Raw genomic sequence first — 18,952 nt, 5'->3', positions numbered from 1 at the left:
ATAATCGGGTCTCACAGAGGAAACAGATCTTTGGACAATGGACCTGCACTAACCGTTTGAAAGAAGACATGAAGGACGGCTTGGCCGCCCCCCCGCAATTCCAAGCAAGAATCATCATGGATCATAGTCCACATAGTCGGCCTCAGACTCATCCTCTCCTAGAGTCGCGGGAACATCCTCATGCTCGATGCCCAGGCTGCCTCGCTCCTCCTCATCGCCAGCTGTGGATATGACCCCCATAACTGCCGCCCTGATACACTGCGTGGCAGTAGAATGGTACGTACCCCCTCCTGGTGATAGTGCCTCGGCCGTGCTCCCCTCCAAGTGCGGGGTGGGGTGGCCCCCCGCCACGCACCTACCTGGGGTGGCGTCCTCCAGCACACCCGAGGTCGGGGGTGGAGGGCCAAAACGAAAGGCCCCATCTGGGTCAGCGCCCAACATGGGGAGGATTATGGATTTGTAATTGTTCTCAGTTTATAACTAAGGGTGGTATATTATCTCTTAAAAAAAGTTATGAAGAATTATGGATTATTAAAATAGCTGTTATGGCTTACAAAAAATAAAATAAAAATAAATGAAAACAACTGTAAAATTTGGAAGATGGATTTCTATCCGATGACAAATTTTGAAGTCCATTGAGAAGATGGCTGTGATCGTTTATTTATCAATTTAATAAACTACCATTATCCTCTAGCTTTGGGCCATGGAAGGAGGGTTTAACTTTAATTATGATAGGCCTCCTGGCAATACAGAACAAATTACTTTCCCAAAGAAATGAAGGGAAAAAACTCAAAGTTTAGATGATCTTTTATTTTATTAAGAAAAAGAATGAGAGAAGAGTTGAAGGGAAAGGAAGGGGGAAAAACGTTGATCATGGTTGAATCGCAACTCAGAAACAGCCATCTGATGAAAAAACAAATAACATAAGGTCTGCCAAGCAGATATCACGTGAAAATACTATAGAAAAAGCATATGAGACACAGTCATGCAACCAATATTATAATAACCAGAGTTCTTCTTTTTGGGCTTGTGGGCCAGCCTAGAGTGGCCAGGCCCAACCCGACCCATGACCAGCCCAGTCCTACGGGCTTATGGGCCGGCTCAAAGGGGCCAGGCCCAGTCCAACCATGCACAAGGGCACAATCTAGGCGGAGAAGAAGACTCCGATGGGAGTTTTCTCTCTCTCCTAATTCCGGCAAAGTCAAACTCCCATAGGGCAATTCAAGTTCGATTCGACCTTTGGGATTACACCTATTTAACTCTTCTTCTCCTTCTTTGATTTTCACCACCTGAATCGTCGGAAATCGCCGTTGATTCCAAGTTACTTCTCCAAGTCTCCTCCTTGATTCCTCGCCAGAAACCTCATCAGATCTTCGTCGGACTAAGATTAGACCCAAACCGCTCCTCCTCTCTTCTTCTTCCGGTCATCTAGCCATGTTTTCATTTGATTTAAGCTGGCAAGTCACAGGGATTCATCCAAAACAGAGGTACCCAATTTCGGCGACTCTTGCTCCTGTGTTCGTCACCACCGGCAACCGAAATAAGCCGGGGTTCTTGCCAGGGCTTTGGTCAAGCTCTACCACCACAGCCGAGCCTTGATTGCCGTCCGGCAAGCTGCCAGATTGATGTTGATCAAGACTTCCTTGTTTGGTGTTATTTTCCTCTTCCGTTTCGGCCGGCCATCGCCAAGCGTGGCACGCCTCTGGCACCGCTAGGGGCGTTGCTGACCATGGGCCGCCCACCGCGAACATCCTCTTCCTTTCAGAAAGAAAAAAAGAAAGAGAGGGAGAGCCTTCCAGTTCTCTCCTCTTTCCTTATCTTTCTCTCTCCTCTCTCCTCTGTCTAGTTTCTCTCTCTTCCCTTCTTCTTTTTCTCTCTTGGTGTCTCTCTCTCTAGTTGACTCGTGTAGGTAGTAGAAGGGACTCAGGAGATCTGGTGATGGACCTCTGGTGGACGTCGGTAGGCAATTTAGGTTACTAGTCCATTATTTCAATTTTTTTTTGATAACTAAGTTTGATTCCGTGAGGGAAGAGTGATCTACGCAAAAGGTTCTAATCGGGATACTCTGCACCCCGGCAGGAGGGTCCCAAATATTCTCATTGTAGACTTAGGTTGACCCTAGTAGAGGATTCTGGACCAGCCACCCGTCGAGCTAGCCTTACCTCGACCATCACCAAGTACTATTGGACTCTATTATCATGAATCTCTATTGTGTTACCTGTACCATGGTCTGATTCTTATTGCATGAACACTACTACCTAGTCGACTCTGTCCCTCTTGCGTCTGACTGTTGTCAGCTACCATTAGTCAGCTACCATTAGACTTATAATTGATAACCCTGATCTATTACCTTGATTGGATATATGTTTGTTGATCAGATGAATTATGTTACACTGTATTTACTAATTCAAATAATTGGGCATTGCCATCTAGCTAGCCTCATATATCTTCCTATATGAATATATTTTCACAGTCAATCTTGGTTTTGTATAGGGCTACAGTCATCGGAGCGGAAAAAAAAACCAACAAAATATTATACTATAGTTTCTCTCTCTTTCTATTTCTTTCTCTTGGTATTTTCTCTCTCTTGCTTGATGTGAGATAATTTTAGTTATAGGGACTCAAAGGGTAGTCCTAGATTACTACGTGATGGTGGACCCTTTAGTGGATCAGTAGAGGGTTCTAAGTTGTTAGATACCTCGGATAATTTTTGATATTGACTTGGTTCTATAGAAGAATAAACTTTTGGACAAGAGGACGCTGAGCAGAGTTCTGTGCACCCCGATTCGTAGATCGTAATCCTATTTAAGAAGAGGTAGGATTCCTTGCGCTCGCCCCAATCCAACCCATTAACACTTCTAGCAAGAAGAATGATTTCCTACCTCACCTAATAGCTTCAACTATCTTACAACTATTTTTATAAATTACATATATATATATATATATATTATATTTAATCATTTAGTTTGAATTGAAGTTTGATGGCATTTTATATCATGAACACTAATCCATTCTATTGAGTCCTTTGATCACAACCATCCCCTAAATCATTGCCGTCCAAAGCCTTGATCACGTGCGTCGCACGTGCCAGATAATTGTTCTTCAGTAGTCCTCCCGGTTGCGAGGCGACCATAAGATACAGGGAGGCGGCGGCTCATCACAAAGAAAAGGACGAGGGCGCAAGCGCGAGGGCTCGGAATCGGATTCGGTGCGAGAGAGAGAGAGAGAAAGAGAGGGGGGTTTGGAGAGATGGGGAAGACGCCAGTGCGGATGAAGGCGGTGGTGTACGCGCTGTCTCCGTTCCAGCAGAAGGTGATGCCGGGGCTGTGGAAGGATCTCCCTGGGAAGATCCACCACAAGGTCTCTGAGAACTGGCTCAGCGCTACCCTCTTGCTCGCCCCCGTCGTCGGCACCTACTCGTATGCCCTCTCGTTGTCCCTCTTCTTTTTGTGCCGTCCTCATTAACCGCTGATTTATTTCTTCATTCGATCATTGATGTCTCGAGATTAGCTTTCGATGGCTTCGACAAAGATCTCTTTTTGTTTAACCATTACATTAATCGGTGTCGTCTTTGCTTATTTGTTTTGTTTTCATCCATGTATTTTATAGATTTGAGTGCGTCAGATTTCTCTGTTTTCTATTGCTGTGATAAAAGGAAAAGCTTTTTTTTTTTGAAAGCACAAATGGATTGATATTGGTGATGTTTTCTTGTTGTTCTGATCGTGTTATTGGTGGGTTGGGTTTTCAGATGTAAAATATTTTCATTTCAGATCACCCCTATGGTGATCCGCGTGGTTTTTCCTCTATAAAGATTAAGGAAAGAAAGAGAAAAAGAACTTCCCCCTCCTGCCACGAGCCGTTTTGGCTGTTTTAGAAGGCGTGGCGTTGTTGCATTTGTGTGTCAATTCTTTGGAATACTTGGAGAATGAGAAAGAAATGGTTGCGGGGCTTAAGATTGATTGGTTATAGTTTAGGGAATTTATGTCTTATTTCTGAAAGTTGCCTCTGTTTGGAGCTCTGCCGAAGTTTGGAAAGATCGTTTCCGAAGCTGTGATATTTGGATCTTAGGTCCACGATGTGTACATTTTCCTCTGGGCATTCAGATATGAGATATGGTTGTTGGTCCTGTCTGATTTTTGGATCTTAGGTCCACGATGTGTACATTTTCCTCTGGGCATTCAGATATGAGATATGGTTGTTGGTCCTGTCTCATTGCTGCATATTTGGTTGAGACTCTTGCTGATCGGGGAAAATAATGTTTCCATCTAATGAAGTTACAAAAAAATCTGGCATGGACCAGGTTACACAACTCAGCTCATAAATTGATTTTTGTGGTTAAAGCTAAGATAGTGTTTGAACATTTGGATACCTTGGCATGCTGGATATAAGCCAAGGAAATAGTATTGATGACAGCTGTTTTTAACTTTTTGTCAGTCTGATTGCAAGAGCTTTTGGCATTAAGCTAGGGCAGCAGTTAGAAGTACAATTAAAATCTAATTGACAATAGAATCAGAAATGGAAAATGAAAAGAGATGTCTATATTATGGCTCATCTTTTTGCATCATCGATATGTTTGACATTTTTTTTAACTTTTCTAAAATGCTTGTGGTAGTAGTTTTCTTGAGTGGCATGTTGGTAATGTGAATAGTTATAGAAGCAATTTACATAGATAAATGGAAAGGCTAATTCTCAATGACCTTGATTGTCAGGATAATAATGACAATCCTGGAGCATTAGTTTTAGTGTGCGCTTTCCGACTCAAGGATAGAGAGATTGTGGCGTGAAGTATGCATCTTTTTTATCTTCTTTTTGGGGTTTGTAGTTGGGACATTGGAGTTTGGAAGATATCTAAATGATATCTGCTACACTTTAAAGTAAAAAAAAGGAACGCTTTTAAGTTCATATATCACTAAATTTTATAATGATTTATAGACCAATGAATATACACTGAAAACTTATAGTTCACACGAACAAATTTTGTAGTTGGCCATCATTTCCATTGAGAAAGACATGCAATTCGCTACCAGTGTGTGAAAAGTTTTATGAATAATGATTTGGTTAACATTTCTTATTCATTTAGTATGCTAGGAAACAGATTACTCAACTTTTTTGTTATGTATGTAGATGTTCTTGGACTATAATAGTAAGCTGACTATTTATTGATGTACGAACCATCAACATTTAAATAATAGTATATTTAGGTCATTTATTCATGCGAGATATATTGACATCTTTATAATGCCAATTCTAGGCATTAATGCTTGCATGTCTTTAACCATTAGTTTTGATGCCACCATGGAGGAACTTTGCAGTTGGTAGATAATATGAACTAGGTTTCAAAAAGTGGCTTTGGTAGATAATAATGCATACATACATATACATACGTACATTTATTTCCATGTAGAGTCACTTCTAATCACAGCAGTCTGCAGCCTGTGTAGCCTGATACAAGAGCTAAGACTGGTAACATGGTTGTCTCCAGCCAGCACATCTTGTTTTCTCAAATCTGCTGTGCTATTTTTTTCTTTCAACAGCTTATTGGATGGCTTTTGCAGATCATATGAAGAAAGCAAGCTGAACATGATAGTTCTTTTGTTATTTTAAAATTTTTTTAATATATGCTAGCTGATAGCGGTATCAGTTTGCATGTATTCATTTTAATTGCTCCTTTTCTTTTCTTGAAATAAATATTTGTTCTTTCTTCACAAGAAAAGGTGTTTTTCCACTTTATAAAAGACTTAGCTTTTTTCTTGGCATGCTAAAATTATTATCTGATGTCTTATCTGCACATGCAGTTACGTTCAGTATTATCTGGAGAAGGAGAAGCTAGCCCACAGGTACTAAGGTTGAGATGCCCCTCCTTGATATCATCTTGGTCATTAAGGAGCTAATCAGAGTATGTTGCAGTGTGCTCTGATGTGTAACCTTTTAAGTTCTTATTATGCTGCAAACTTTATCATGTTTTCTTTTGAATAATTGACAGTGTGAATTCATTTTTGTCAATTACATGGTTGCACTTCCTGATATTAACTGAGGTGTGGAAACAAATGATGAACCTCATCATATTGGTTGAATAACTACTCCACCTACCTATTGTCAGTGACCATATCTTTTTCTCTTATAATGAGTGGACGCTGAAGATTTTGATAAGGACCTTGGTTGCAAAGCTTTTTTGGTGCAATCTTTTATGCAGCAGTGCATGTTTTGTTGTTTTGTCACAGGCCAAGGATTCCTCGGGGTGGTTCATTAAGGTTGTATAGGTCTTGTTAATGGACAGATTCTGTCTTTAGCTCCTTTAGTGTTGTTTTCTGCTTTCTTATTATCCACCTTATCTTTAGGACTACTGGTTGGCTTTTGCAACTTGGCCAGCAGATCCGTTCATTCCTCCAGCCATTACTTGCCAGCCCTCTAATTCAGATGGAAATATACTTCTATGGATCATAATTCCCTGGAGTTATCAGCAATTTGTACCAGCTATAAAGTATTTCCTGTCTGGGTTCTCTGCTGGGAGTGCCATATGTGATCCATCAGCATTCTTTGATTAAGTGATCCCTTTTATTTTCTTCTTTCTCCTCGACATCAGTTTGATTGAGTGATCCCTTTTATTTTCTTCTTGCTCCTTGACATCAGTAAATTGGTTGCTGGTTTTGAATGCCTAGTCACAATATAAAGTTGATACGTCTTTCAGATTTCTTCTGTTTTGTGAATGCTGTGTGATTTTGGATTCCATCAAGATGCCTGTGGACATCAGTGACAGCGCAATCTGTCTCCAGGTATCTTGGTTCGGTTGTGGGAGGGTTAATACCTGCAGGTCGTTGTTACACGATGAGTCAAACTAAACAGAGAAAAGCGGCACTCCTTCGAATCAAACAAGCGACCAACCAATTCTAACGATTGCAGTGATAGCCATCAAAGCAAGAAGTATAGGTTTGCATGATGAAGTGGGAAGAGTGGAACTTGACAGGTCTCGAAGCTACTAAGCCGTGAATTACATAGGGTTTCAATAGGGTTGAGGTGTTTGAACTGCAGAAGGCCTCTCACCAATTCCTCATCACGTTGCTACATATAAGCTACTAGGCGTATTTCTGCAGTTTCAATACCAGCTGTGGCCCCTTTGGTTACCTTGCTTACTGGTATGATGTCTCTCCCGGGCAAGTTCGAAGGCATAATGAAATGAGGCAGATGATAGAATGTCCAAAAATTGGTGAGTATGCAAGGGGAGTTTGTAGATTGGCAAGCGAAAGATTGGATTAGCATCCTAAGATTCTTAAAAATTGTCCATATGGCATTCTAAAGATGGTTGAGGATTGAGTTCACCAATCCTCTGTTGAATTGCTATATTTCGAAAACTAGGGATTGCAGGAGCAGCGGCCTATGCCCATTCCTCACTCAGTCACAGTTGTCCCTTCCTTTGTTCCCTGCTGTTATGGTGTCTTCTATTCTAGTGTTGCTAATATGTGAGATACACTGTGATAAGGCGTTTTTCCCCATCCTCTTGCATTACTTATACTCCCACATGTATGAGTTACTACGGCCTTACAAAGTGTTCAAGAAAGGTTTCTGAAATGGGTTCTGTTAATGCAGAAAGCTAGGCTGCAGGGTGGTAAAATTTGACGTGACGTGAAAACCTGGATCGGGTTTGGGTCGGGTTTTTCAATTTGGATTGGGGATGGATCAAATTTTTGTCCCAGATTCTAAATAGATTGGCTATGCTTCAGAGCTTAAACCCAACTCGGACCGAACGTTGGGGTTCATCTATGGGTGGGTATAGATCGAAAGGTCTTGACCCCAATGTAAGATTGGGTCAGGCTGCATGTAGGCTAAGATTTTGTATATTATTGTCCTAATTTGCCCTGACCCTAACCTGTAACACCCCTAAGCAGGGTTATGACATTTAATAATTTGGGACATTTCTGTGAACTCTCCTGATCTCTGTCTTTCTCAATTACAAATCTGAGGGTTGTAGATTGCAAGCTGAACCACTTTCATCTTTTCAGTGTACTTTTCTAATTTGTCTAATTATGTGGTGCTTAGCTAACAATTTCATGCACGAGCTCAAATCAAATATTTCCCATTTGAGATACCCTATATGCTCCCAGGAGGCAGATGAGCAATCTAGACCGCTAAATGCAGTTATAGACTTGCCTCTAGAATCCATGGCAATCAAGATGGTATACGTAGGTGAGAATTACGTAAGCCCTCTGTCACCTTTCTATAATATAATCACCACTGACTCTAAACGTGCAGTGTAGGGCAAACAAAGTTGGTGGTTGATCTATTTTAGACATGTCAACACCAGATTTGATTTCCAATATTAATTGTTACAATAATCTATACCATACTTCCACAAATGAGACCCACAATAAGATTTGATGCCACCTGATGATGTGATCACTAAAATGTTCTAGATTAATTAAGCATGACATGATCTATATCAGCACCAAAGGTTACTTTTGAGATTTATTGAGCAAACAATTATTTACAACCACAGTTCTGTCTTTGTTATTTAAAAAGTACTAACAATACAATACTTACTGGTGGGAAAATAGGGTGTTGGCCAACCCACAACGCATGCAGACAAACACGACTAGCAGAAAGGAAAGTAGAAGCACCACAGCAGCGAAGACGATCGACTTTTCTTTTTACAAGAAGACTACTGAAGCAATTGTGCTCAACCACTGCGTTCATGGTATTCATAATGAAGGACGAAGCAATTGCACTCAACCTTAATAATGAAGGACGAAGCAATTGTACTCAACCACTGCGTTCATGGTCTTCATGTCAGAACTGTAGGTCTTGACCTGGACGTAGCCCCGGGCCAGCCGGAACAGCCCGCTGCCGCCGATGACCGGCATCTCCCTCAGCGGCGTGGACACCATATATATTTCGGCCGAGCACCGTGATCGTGCTTCCGTTGTACTTGCCATCCATGAAAGCAAAGTTCATGGCCATCAGAAGGCCTACACCCTCCTGCGAGGCCAACGCATAGAATCCCTGCGCCTGGCCGACAAGCTTGGATGCCATCGCCGGGCCTTCCGTCAGTGCGTTGTCGATCACGTTCACCTGGCCAAAGAAGCTGCTTGATGTGTTTGTTGACGCTGTCTGGGCCACCTGCACGGAGCTCGGGCTGCGACCGCTTACTATGTCGTGCAAGAAGACGCGCAGGTGGGTGAGCTTCTCGTGGTGGGGCTTCGGGGCTGGCTTCTGGCTTTGGACGAAGCTATAGGGTTGTTTGGCCAAAGTGGTGGTGGTGGTGGTGAGGAGTACCAGGAGGAGGAGGAGTTTGATCATTTTGGGTGGCTACCTTTCTTCCCTGAAGTGAAGGGCAATGGCGGAATGCTTTTTGGGTGTAGGAGTGACTTTGGGCTTTTGTATGCGTGGTTGTTTGGCCAAAGTGGTGGTGGTGGTGGTGAGGAGTAGCAGGAGGAGGAGGAGTTTGATCATTTTGGGTGGCTACCTTTCTTCCCTGAAGTGAAGGGCAATGGCAGAATGCTTTTTGGGTGTAGGAGTGACTTTGAGCTTTTGTATGCGTGGTTGTTTGGCCAAAGTGGTGGTGGTGGTGGTGAGGAGGAGGAGGAGGAGGAGTTTGATCATTTTGGGTGGCTACCTTTCTTCCCTGAAGTGAAGGGCCATGGCAGTGTTAGCTTAGCTTTAGCTTAGCTGTATATTAGCTTAGCTAGTGACATGATCTGATAATATAGCCGTTGTAATATAGCCGTTGTATCTGTACATGAGCTGTATACAATAGCCACCTTCTTATAAAAGGTGGGCTATGGATGGTTTCTACTTAGTAAGAAAAGATCTTCATCTTCTCTTCTCCTCTATCTTAACATGGTATCAGAGCCATAAAAATCTTTCTCGTTGGTCTCTTTTTCCCTCCCTCCCTCTAGTAGGCCACCGCCGGCCACTTCTTCTTCGGCGGCGGCAGGCATTGCCAGGATCGTCGGGATCTGGCACGACGGGAGTGTACCTGAAGCGTACCTTTTTCTTTTTCGCCAGGATCGTCGGAATCTGGCACGTCGAACATCCAGCCCACACCTTGCAGCAGTTTCCCTCCTCTGCATCACGGTCGAGGACGGCTGGACCAGAAGACGGAGGAAGTCCAGTCCAAGTTGAGGCAGACGTTCCTGAGGGCCCGGGGAGAGCCATCATCCACCGTCCGTCGCCGCCTACCCCCGCTCTTTTCCCGTCGCCGATCGGGCCGGATCCGGAGGAGACGTCCACCGCCGTCGCTTGCTGCCGAGCGCCAAGTCCGGAATCGGAGAAGAGGACCTCCTTTCCTCGTCGCCGTCGTCGTCGTCCGGAGAAAAGGATCTCCCTTCCTCGGCGTCGTAGTGCTCGAGAGCGAGAGCTGGCTGCAAGTTCTCATACGACGCTGTCTTCTCTTCCGTCGTCGCGTGTAGCGCCGTCACCATCACCGGTCTCCTCCTGACCCTTGAGATCCCGAGCTCTTCTCCCTTGGTCGAAGCCGTGGAGCTCATCTCCTTCTTCCGAGCCTTCTCCACTTTCTTCCCGAGCTCCCCCTGCCTCAGTTCCTCGAGCCACCCCCACTCTGAACAAAGCCAGGGAAGCCACTCCGTTTTGGCCCTGACCCCTTGCACTTGCAAATTCAAAAAGCCTCTGCCACCCCCTCTGTGAGACGTGACACAAAGTCACCTTTCTCCTAGCGCCAGGTACAGAGGTTGAAAAGTTCCAGTCACATCAAAAAAAAAAAAAAAAAAAAAAAGTAAGGTTTTGTTTGAGGCCTCAATTATGACCACAACAGCTGGTATTTTACCCACTTTTTGTTCTTATGAAGAAAAGTCTAGTAAATTTCAGAAACGGTATTTTTATTGTGGTAAAATAGGCCATAAAATTTTAAAGTGTAGGAAGAAACAAGCTGAGGAGAAAGCAGCTCAGAAAGCTCAGATGGCCTCGTCACATTGGACTGCAGCTGTTGCCTCTACTAGTTCGTCAGCGTCTGCATCTTCTTCTTCTATACCTACTTCATCCATTACTACAGCAGATATTGAGGCAATAGTTCATCAGATTTTATCTCGCACTACCTTCTCTACCACCTCAGGTAAACCTTCCTCTTGGTTCATTGACTCTGCATGTTGTAATCACATGACCTCTGATCCCTCTTTAGTTTCTGTAGAAACTAACTTGAATCATGTTTCCGTTATTTACACTGCTAATGGCTCTCATATGACTGTTAGCCACGTAGGTTCTGTCTCTACTTCTACCTTATCTTTACCAAATACGTACATATGTTGTTCCGAAACTATCTCTTAACTTGCTGTCTGTTGGTCAACTTGTAGAACATGGCCTTAAGGTAACCTTTACTGGTAAAGGTTGTGATGTGCAGGATCAGAAAACGGGTCAGCTCGTTGGGACTGGGCGTAAAGTTGGTCGTCTGTTTGAGCTCACATCATTACATGTACCTAGCTCTAGTCCTATTCCATCAGTTGCTGCTGTCTCCTCGAGTCTTTGGCATTCTCGTTTGGGGCATGCTTCATTGTCTCGTGTCCAGTCTTTGACTTCGAGCGGTTATTTGGGAAAAGTTAACTTTCAACCTTTTGATTGTATCTCCTGTCAATTAGGTAAACGTATCTCCTGTCAATTAGGTAAACAAAATGCTCTGCCCTTTAATAAAAGCATTTCTTTCTCCACCGCACCTTTTGATTTAATACACTCTGATATTTGGGGACCTGCTCCTGTTGCGACTAAGGGAGGATCACGATATTTTGTATTGTTTATTGATGACTACTCACGGTATACATGGCTTTATCTTTTACGTGATCGCTCCGAGTTGCTTGACACTTTTCGTGATTTTCAGCAGATGGTTAAAATCCAGTTTGGTCGGCCCATAAAAGTTTTTCGTGGTGACAACGCCATAGAATATACCTCTACCTCATTCATGAAACTACTTAAACAAGATGGAACAGTATTCCATCGTTCTTGCCCTTACACCTCTCAGCAGAATGGTCGTGCCGAACGAAAGCATCGACACATCTTGGACACTGTCAGATCCCTTCTTCTTTCTGCTGCCTTACCCGAGTCTTTCTGGGGAGAGGCTGCTCTTACAGCAGTCTATACCATCAATTGGGTACCTTCTTCTACAATCTCAAATAAATCACCATATGAGGTTCTTTATGAGAAGGTTCCTGTTTACTCTTTCCTAAAAGTTTTTGGTTATGTCTGTTTTGTTTTGCTTCCTTCACATGAACGTACTAAACTTGAACCACGCTCACGTCTCTGCTGTTTTCTTGGTTATGGTATTGAACATAAAGGTTATCGTTGTTATGATCCTATTGCCAAGCGACTTCATATATCCCGACATGTTCAATTTTGGGAACACAAAATATTTACTAGCATCTCTCCGCTCTCCATGGGTCCTCCTCAATATTCTCCTGTCTTCAATAACCCCTCTATTGATCTCTTCCCAGACCCCTTTCCAGTTGCAGGTGATGAGAGCTCATCAGGCAATCTCTCAACGACCGACTCCACTGGGTCTGGACCGTCCACTGATCCGATCATCACAATCGGATCATCCGAGCCTACTCTTCGCCGCTCTAGTAGGGTAAGATCCATCCCATCTCATCTTAATGATTATCACTGTTTTTATGCTCTTGCTACCCTCTATGAGCCTCGCGATAACTAATCCTCTTTGGCAAAAGGCCATGTCTGATTAACTCCAAGCTCTTCATGATACGCATACATGGGACCTGACTGACTTGCCTCCTGAAAAGACTGTAGTAGGATGTAAGTGGGTGTATAAGATCAAGACTCGAGCTGATGGTTCAGTGGAACGCTACAAGGCTCGTCTGGTGGCTCGAGGATTCACACAGGAGTATGGTATTGACTATGAGGAGACTTTTTCTCCAGTTGCACGTCTTACCACTTTTCGTTCCTTACTTGCAGTTGCAGCTGTCAAGCAATGGAAGATGCATCAGATGGATGTTAAGAATGCTTTTCTCAATGGTGATTTAGCCGAGGAAGTGTACATACAGCCTCCTCCAGGTCTCGCTCATCCACAGGAAAAGGTTTGTCGTCTTCGAAAGGCGCTCTATGGGCTCAAGCAATCTCCTCGAGCTTGGTTTTCCAAGTTCAGTTCAGTCCTCACTCAACAAGGTTTCACTCCTAGTGCATATGACTCTACACTATTTCTTCGCCGATCTGAGGCTGGTATTATTCTTCTCTTGCTATATGTGGATGATATGGTTATTACTGGAGATGACATGTCAGGGATACATACACTTCAGCAGTTTCTTGGACAACAGTTTGAGATGAAGGATTTAGGATCCCTTAGCTACTTTCTTGGTCTCGAGGTGACATCCAGCTCAGATGGCTACTATCTTTCACAGGCTAAGTATGCTTCCGAGTTGATATCTCGTGCTGGGTTGACAGATAGTAAGACCGTAGATAGTCCTCTGGAAATGAATGCTAAGCTTCTTCCCACAGATGGTGAATTATTGACAGATGCGACTCTATATCGGCAGTTGGTTGGCAGTCTCATCTACCTGACTGTGACACGCCCTGATATTTCTTATGCAGTCACCTTGGTTAGTCAGTTTATGCATGCTCCACGCTCTACACATTATGCAGCAGTCCTACGTATTCTTCGATACGTTAAGGGTACATTGTTTCACGGCCTTCATTTCTCAGCCTACTCCACTTTAGATATACAGGCCTATTCTGATGCTGATTGGGCTGGAGATCCTACAGATCGCCGTTCTACCACAGACTATTGTTTCTTACTTGGGTCATCTCTTATTTCTTGGAAAAGTAAGAAGCAAACGGTTGTCTCTCGCTCCAGTACAGAGGCTGAGTATCGTGCACTGGCAGATACTACCTCTGAGTTCTTATGGCTTCGATGGCTACTGTATGATATGGGTGTTCCTTTGACTAGCAGTTCTCCTCTTCATTGTGATAATGTAAGTGCCATGCAGATTGCTCGTAATGATGTGTTTCATGAGTGAACGAAGCATATTGAGATAGATTGTCACTTCATTCGGCATCATATCAAGCAAGGTACTCTTCAGTTGATATATGTTGCTTCTGCGGACCAGCTTGCTGATATCTTTACGAAGGCAAAGTGGTTTGATCATTTTGGGTGGCTACCTTTCTTCCCTGAAGTGAAGGGCAATGGCGGAATGCTTTTTGGGTGTAGGAGTGACTTTGGGCTTTTGTATGCGTGGTTGTTTGGCCAAAGTGGTGGTGGTGGTGGTGAGGAGTAGCAGGAGGAGGAGGAGTTTGATCATTTTGGGTGGCTACCTTTCTTCCCTGAAGTGAAGGGCAATGGCAGAATGCTTTTTGGGTGTAGGAGTGACTTTGAGCTTTTGTATGCGTGGTTGTTTGGCCAAAGTGGTGGTGGTGGTGGTGAGGAGCAGGAGGAGGAGGAGTTTGATCATTTTGGGTGGCTACCTTTCTTCCCTGAAGTGAAGGGCCATGGCAGAATGCTTTTTGGGCGTAGGAGTGACTTTGAGCTTTTGTATGCGTGGTTGTTTGGCCAAAGTGGTGGTGGTGGTGGTGAGGAGTAGCAGGAGGAGGAGGAGTTTGATCATTTTGGGTGGCTACCTTTCTTCCCTGAAGTGAAGGGCAATGACAGAATGCTTTTTGGGTGTAGGAGTGACTTTGGGCTTTTGTATGCGTGGTGGGAAGTTGGTTGGCGGAGGAGGGTCGATCTCATAATCCTTCGATAACGACACCTAAGCTGAAATCGGATGGACTGCCTATATCTATATCTATTTTATTTGATCTCAAAGTACACTTTGAGGCCAGAAAAAAAAAAGCTGCGACAGGTGCTGTCTCCGTGAACTTGTATTTTTTTAATTTTATTAAATATATACATACCCACATTGTATAATGAATCTATCAAAGCAAAAATATAATAATAATAATAATAATAATAATTTACATCAGCACTACAGGGTACTTTTAAAATTTTATTGAGCAAACAATTATTTACAACCACAGTGCTGCTCTGTTATTTAAAAAGTACCAGCAATAGTGTAGGGCTAGCCACTCGATGACAATACTTAGTGGTGGGAAAGGGTCTTGGCTACCCCCACAACGCATGCAGACACACAGGACTAGCAGAAAGGAAAGTCGAAGCACCACAGCAGTGAAGACGATCGACTTTTCTTTTTACAAGAAGACTACTGAAACAACCTTAATAATGGAGGACGAAGCAATTGTACTCAACCACTGCGTTCATGGTCTTCATGTCAGAACTGTAGGTCTTGACCTGGACGTAGCCCCGGGCCAGCCGGAACAGCCCGCTGCCGCCGATGACCGGCATCTCCCTCACCGGCGTGAACACCATATTTCGGCCGAGCACCGTGATCGTGCTTCCGTTGTACTTGCCATCCATGAAAGCAAAGTTCATGGCCATCAGAAGGCCTACACCCTCCTGCGAGGCCAACGCGTAGAATCCCTGCGCCCGGCCGACAAGCTTGGATGCCATCGCCGGGCCTTCCGTCAGTGCGTTGTCGATCACGTTCACCTGGCCAAAGAAGCTGCTTGATGTGTTTGTTGACGCTGCCTGGGCCACCTGCACGGAGCTCGGGCTGCGACCGCTCACTATGTCGTGCCAGAAGACGCGCAGGTGGGTGAGCTTCTCGTGGAGGGGCTTCGGGGCTGGCTTCTGGCTTTGGACGAAGCTATAGGGTTGTTTGGCCAAAGTGGTGGTGGTGGTGGTGGTGGTGAGGAGGAGGATCCGGAGGAGGAGGAGTTTGATCATTTTGGGTGGCTAACTTTCTTCCCTGAAGTGAAGGGCAATGGCAGAATGCTTTTTGGGTGTAGGAGTGACTTTGGGCTTTTGTATGCGTGGTGGGAAGTTTGGTTGGCGGAGGAGGGTCCATCTCATAAGCCTTCGATAACGACACCTAAGCTGAAATCGGATGGAATGCCTATATCTATATCTATTTTATTTGATAAATATAAATATGGATATAGATACCAGACGAATATAAAAATTTATATTTATATTTATTTTAAATAGATACATATATAAATTGGATACCAAAAGTATAAATATAAGTATGATATAAATTAAATAATTAAACTTTATGACCACGGAATTAAACATATTACTAAGTAGGTGATAAATCAAATTAGTAACATATTAGTGTGGTCATTTATTTTTTTTAAAGTTCACGAGTACTATATAAAATTAAATAGGATTACAAATAAAATTGAATATTTAGATACGGATCAGATAGTTGTCTATTTATATCCATATTTTTTTTTACGAATATAAATGTGGATATAGATATTATGTTCAAATTTTTATCCATATCTGGATAGTTTTGAATATGAAAATAGATCTAGACGGATATTATCCGATCCACTCTTACCCCTAATGGGACCAGACTTTGGTAATATTTTTTTCTTTTGTGATCGTGGTGGTTAGATCGCGGAATCTTCAAACTATGTTATAAAAAATGGATTTGATGCGGGGGGGTTTCTTAACAGAAAAGCCAATGGTTCCAATGATTTATTTATTGATATATAGTCCTTTCACCCCTCTATTTGAATTCGTATGCATGGTTATGTTGAACGCAATTTCTAAACCAAGCATAATCTATATTTGTAGAAGCACCACAACCCCACTCCAACAAGACAGGAGACCATCAGTCTACTCAAAAAAGGAGGTTTGGTTGGAGGATGGAAGGTTCTATATATTTTTTATACTTTATTATTCTTTTTTTTTTGTTGATCTCCCATGGCATATCAAAAAGAAAAAGAAGATTTTGGAGAAAACACAGAAAATTTTTGAGAATAAAAATAGTGGTCGCCTTTGCCACTGTTGTATTATATTGTATTTATAGACACATGCTTATATAAGAATACAGATGAAAAGCTTGACTCAATTGATTTGCGTTTAAATTATAAATTATAAATTTAAATTTAAAATATGACATAAATGGTAATTTTAAATATTCCAAGATTGATGAAAAACGATTACAAGGCTGATGCTGAATTCGCAATGCACCATATATGATAATTATGTAGGCATATCTTGTAATTGCATGAATCAAGTCTGCTATCAGGTTGACATCTGTAATTCAAATTCAAATTTTAAAAGTACAAGAAATGGTAATCATGTCGGCATATCTTATGATTGTGGCTGACATGAATTAAACCTGCTATCAATATCATATAAGCATGTCGGGTATAGAGCATATGTTGCTATAGTTCAATTTGTACAAAGGAAACTACCTTCCTATTCTAGCTTTTGTTTCCTTGGCTATCAATGGTTCTATTCTCATTGGTCTTTTAAGTTTCACAAAGTTTTAATACCAACTGCAAATTTATCTTACCAAAAGCTCAGTACTTTTGATTGTCTGATATTGGAACTAAGTTTCACAAAGTTTCAGGCTAACCCGGTCGTTTATGCTTTGGTGCTCTACATCAAAAACTTCCTGGACTTATTATTAGAAAGAATCAAGCTTGTACTATTTGCAATTGTGGTGAAGTGCGACCTAGAGAGGTCCTCTTGGTAGAGGGACAACAATTAACCAATAAATGTTCTTTAATGTTGTCCATATACCAATAAATGTCCATGCAGGTTGGTTTTTGGAATAAAATCTACGTCTCTATTTATAAATCACGTTAGTAATTGTCTTGTTCTCTATGTGTTTTATTAAGTTCAATTCAAACACTTCTAGCTCGTTCTTAGCAAATACTTGGAGATTTCCCTGTATTCTATAGCAATTTTATTGAAACACAGGATCCTCTGGAAATGGATCGGTCAGTTGTAAAATTTTCATAACTTTATGTTTACATTTCCATCAATTAACCAGTAGCGAAATGCTACCATTTTATCACATTCTATTATGCTGCTGATAGCATTTACTGGGTTCTAACAGGTTCAGAAATTCTCTGCAAGCGCTATTGGATTGATGCAGATGGTCGCTGCAGTAAAATATATGCTTCCATTTGCTGCATGATATATTTATGTACACTTGCTACTTACAGTTAATGTTGAGCAGTCTGCTTGGCATTACTAATTGATTGCGAATTTCTTGACAAGCTTCCCCTTCGTTTGTTCGATGGCGGTGTTAGCCAGGCTGCTTTTCGCATCTTGAGCAACTTCAGGAAAGGGAATTCTTGGTTGAAGTTGAAACTGTTGAAGTTGGACATCTGCCCATTCTTAGTTGAGCAATCTCCAGCTCCAAAACAATGTAGATGAGGTGAGGTTCGATCATCTGGGGGTGGACACGGTACCTACACTAGCAAGAAAGATCAATGGTGGCTGTAACATAATACATGATTTTCGAACAAGCAGCTCGTGTGTTTTCTTGGGGGAAAGAAAAAAGAGCAGCTTGTGTATGATTGTTGAAAAATATGTTATGTGAACAAAATCTTCTGTATTTACATCTAAATCAGCAGGTCTTTCCCTCAGCAAACAAGGTTTTTTAGTGCTGAATTTTGTTTCGAAGCTGTAATCTCAAATATGATATGCAAAGTGTGAGAATTTAGCTAGATATACAAATGCTATTGCTCATGCTGATTCTTTGATTATCACAAATTGTTAGAGAACGTTTTATAGATAATCAATCATCTCTTATGGTATAGATGATTGTTGTGATCCAGTTAATTTACCGGTTCTTGTTTTCTCAACTTGTGGTAACAGGTTATTCAGGCTGGGCGCAAGAGCATCTAATTATGACATTCAAGAGCTCTGCTATTCTGGAGATTAGTTGTTTAGCAGGCTCATGTCCCTGAATGTGTGTAGTGCAAGCGCTGGTAAATTGGAGTGCTCTCTGCGCCTGTTGGGTGTGGCCTCCTCTGAACAGAAGAGAAGCTCACACATGAAGAACTGCATAGACACAGAATCACAGGAAATTGACACACAAAACATGCTCAACATACATCTGATAAAGAGCAAGTATAAAGTTGACAGCTTATCCACAGTTTCATCTCCCTTCTGCAAATGCAACATATCTCGCTAGCATGATGCTTA

General features: G+C 42.3%; 2 protein-coding genes and 2 pseudogenes across 2 annotated transcripts; 2 read left to right on the top strand and 2 right to left on the bottom strand.

Moving 5' to 3' along the window:
• Nucleotides 1-3,112: 3,112 nt before the first annotated feature.
• Nucleotides 3,113-6,150, top strand: LOC103713922 (cytochrome b-c1 complex subunit 8). Its single transcript, XM_008800972.4, has 2 exons — nucleotides 3,113-3,419; nucleotides 5,796-6,150. The coding sequence occupies exons 1-2, from the start codon at nucleotides 3,250-3,252 to the stop codon at nucleotides 5,842-5,844; spliced, it is 219 nt and encodes a 72-aa protein (XP_008799194.1). The 5' UTR covers nucleotides 3,113-3,249; the 3' UTR covers nucleotides 5,845-6,150.
• LOC120105015 lies at nucleotides 5,973-14,171 on the bottom strand (annotated as a pseudogene).
• LOC120105014 lies at nucleotides 12,655-14,238 on the top strand (annotated as a pseudogene).
• Nucleotides 14,239-14,894: 656 nt separating this feature from the next.
• On the bottom strand, nucleotides 14,895-15,797 carry LOC103713920 (dirigent protein 22-like). Its single transcript, XM_008800971.4, has one exon. The coding sequence runs from the start codon at nucleotides 15,722-15,724 to the stop codon at nucleotides 15,155-15,157; it is 570 nt and encodes a 189-aa protein (XP_008799193.2). The 5' UTR covers nucleotides 15,725-15,797; the 3' UTR covers nucleotides 14,895-15,154.
• Nucleotides 15,798-18,952: the final 3,155 nt, after the last annotated feature.

The sequence above is a fragment of the Phoenix dactylifera genome, unplaced genomic scaffold, assembly GCF_009389715.1.
Source record: "Phoenix dactylifera cultivar Barhee BC4 unplaced genomic scaffold, palm_55x_up_171113_PBpolish2nd_filt_p 000167F, whole genome shotgun sequence".
NCBI classification, from domain to species: domain Eukaryota; kingdom Viridiplantae; phylum Streptophyta; class Magnoliopsida; order Arecales; family Arecaceae; genus Phoenix; species Phoenix dactylifera.
The sequence above is the reverse complement of the archived record's forward strand: the minus strand, read 5'-3'. Positions and strand labels throughout refer to the sequence as shown.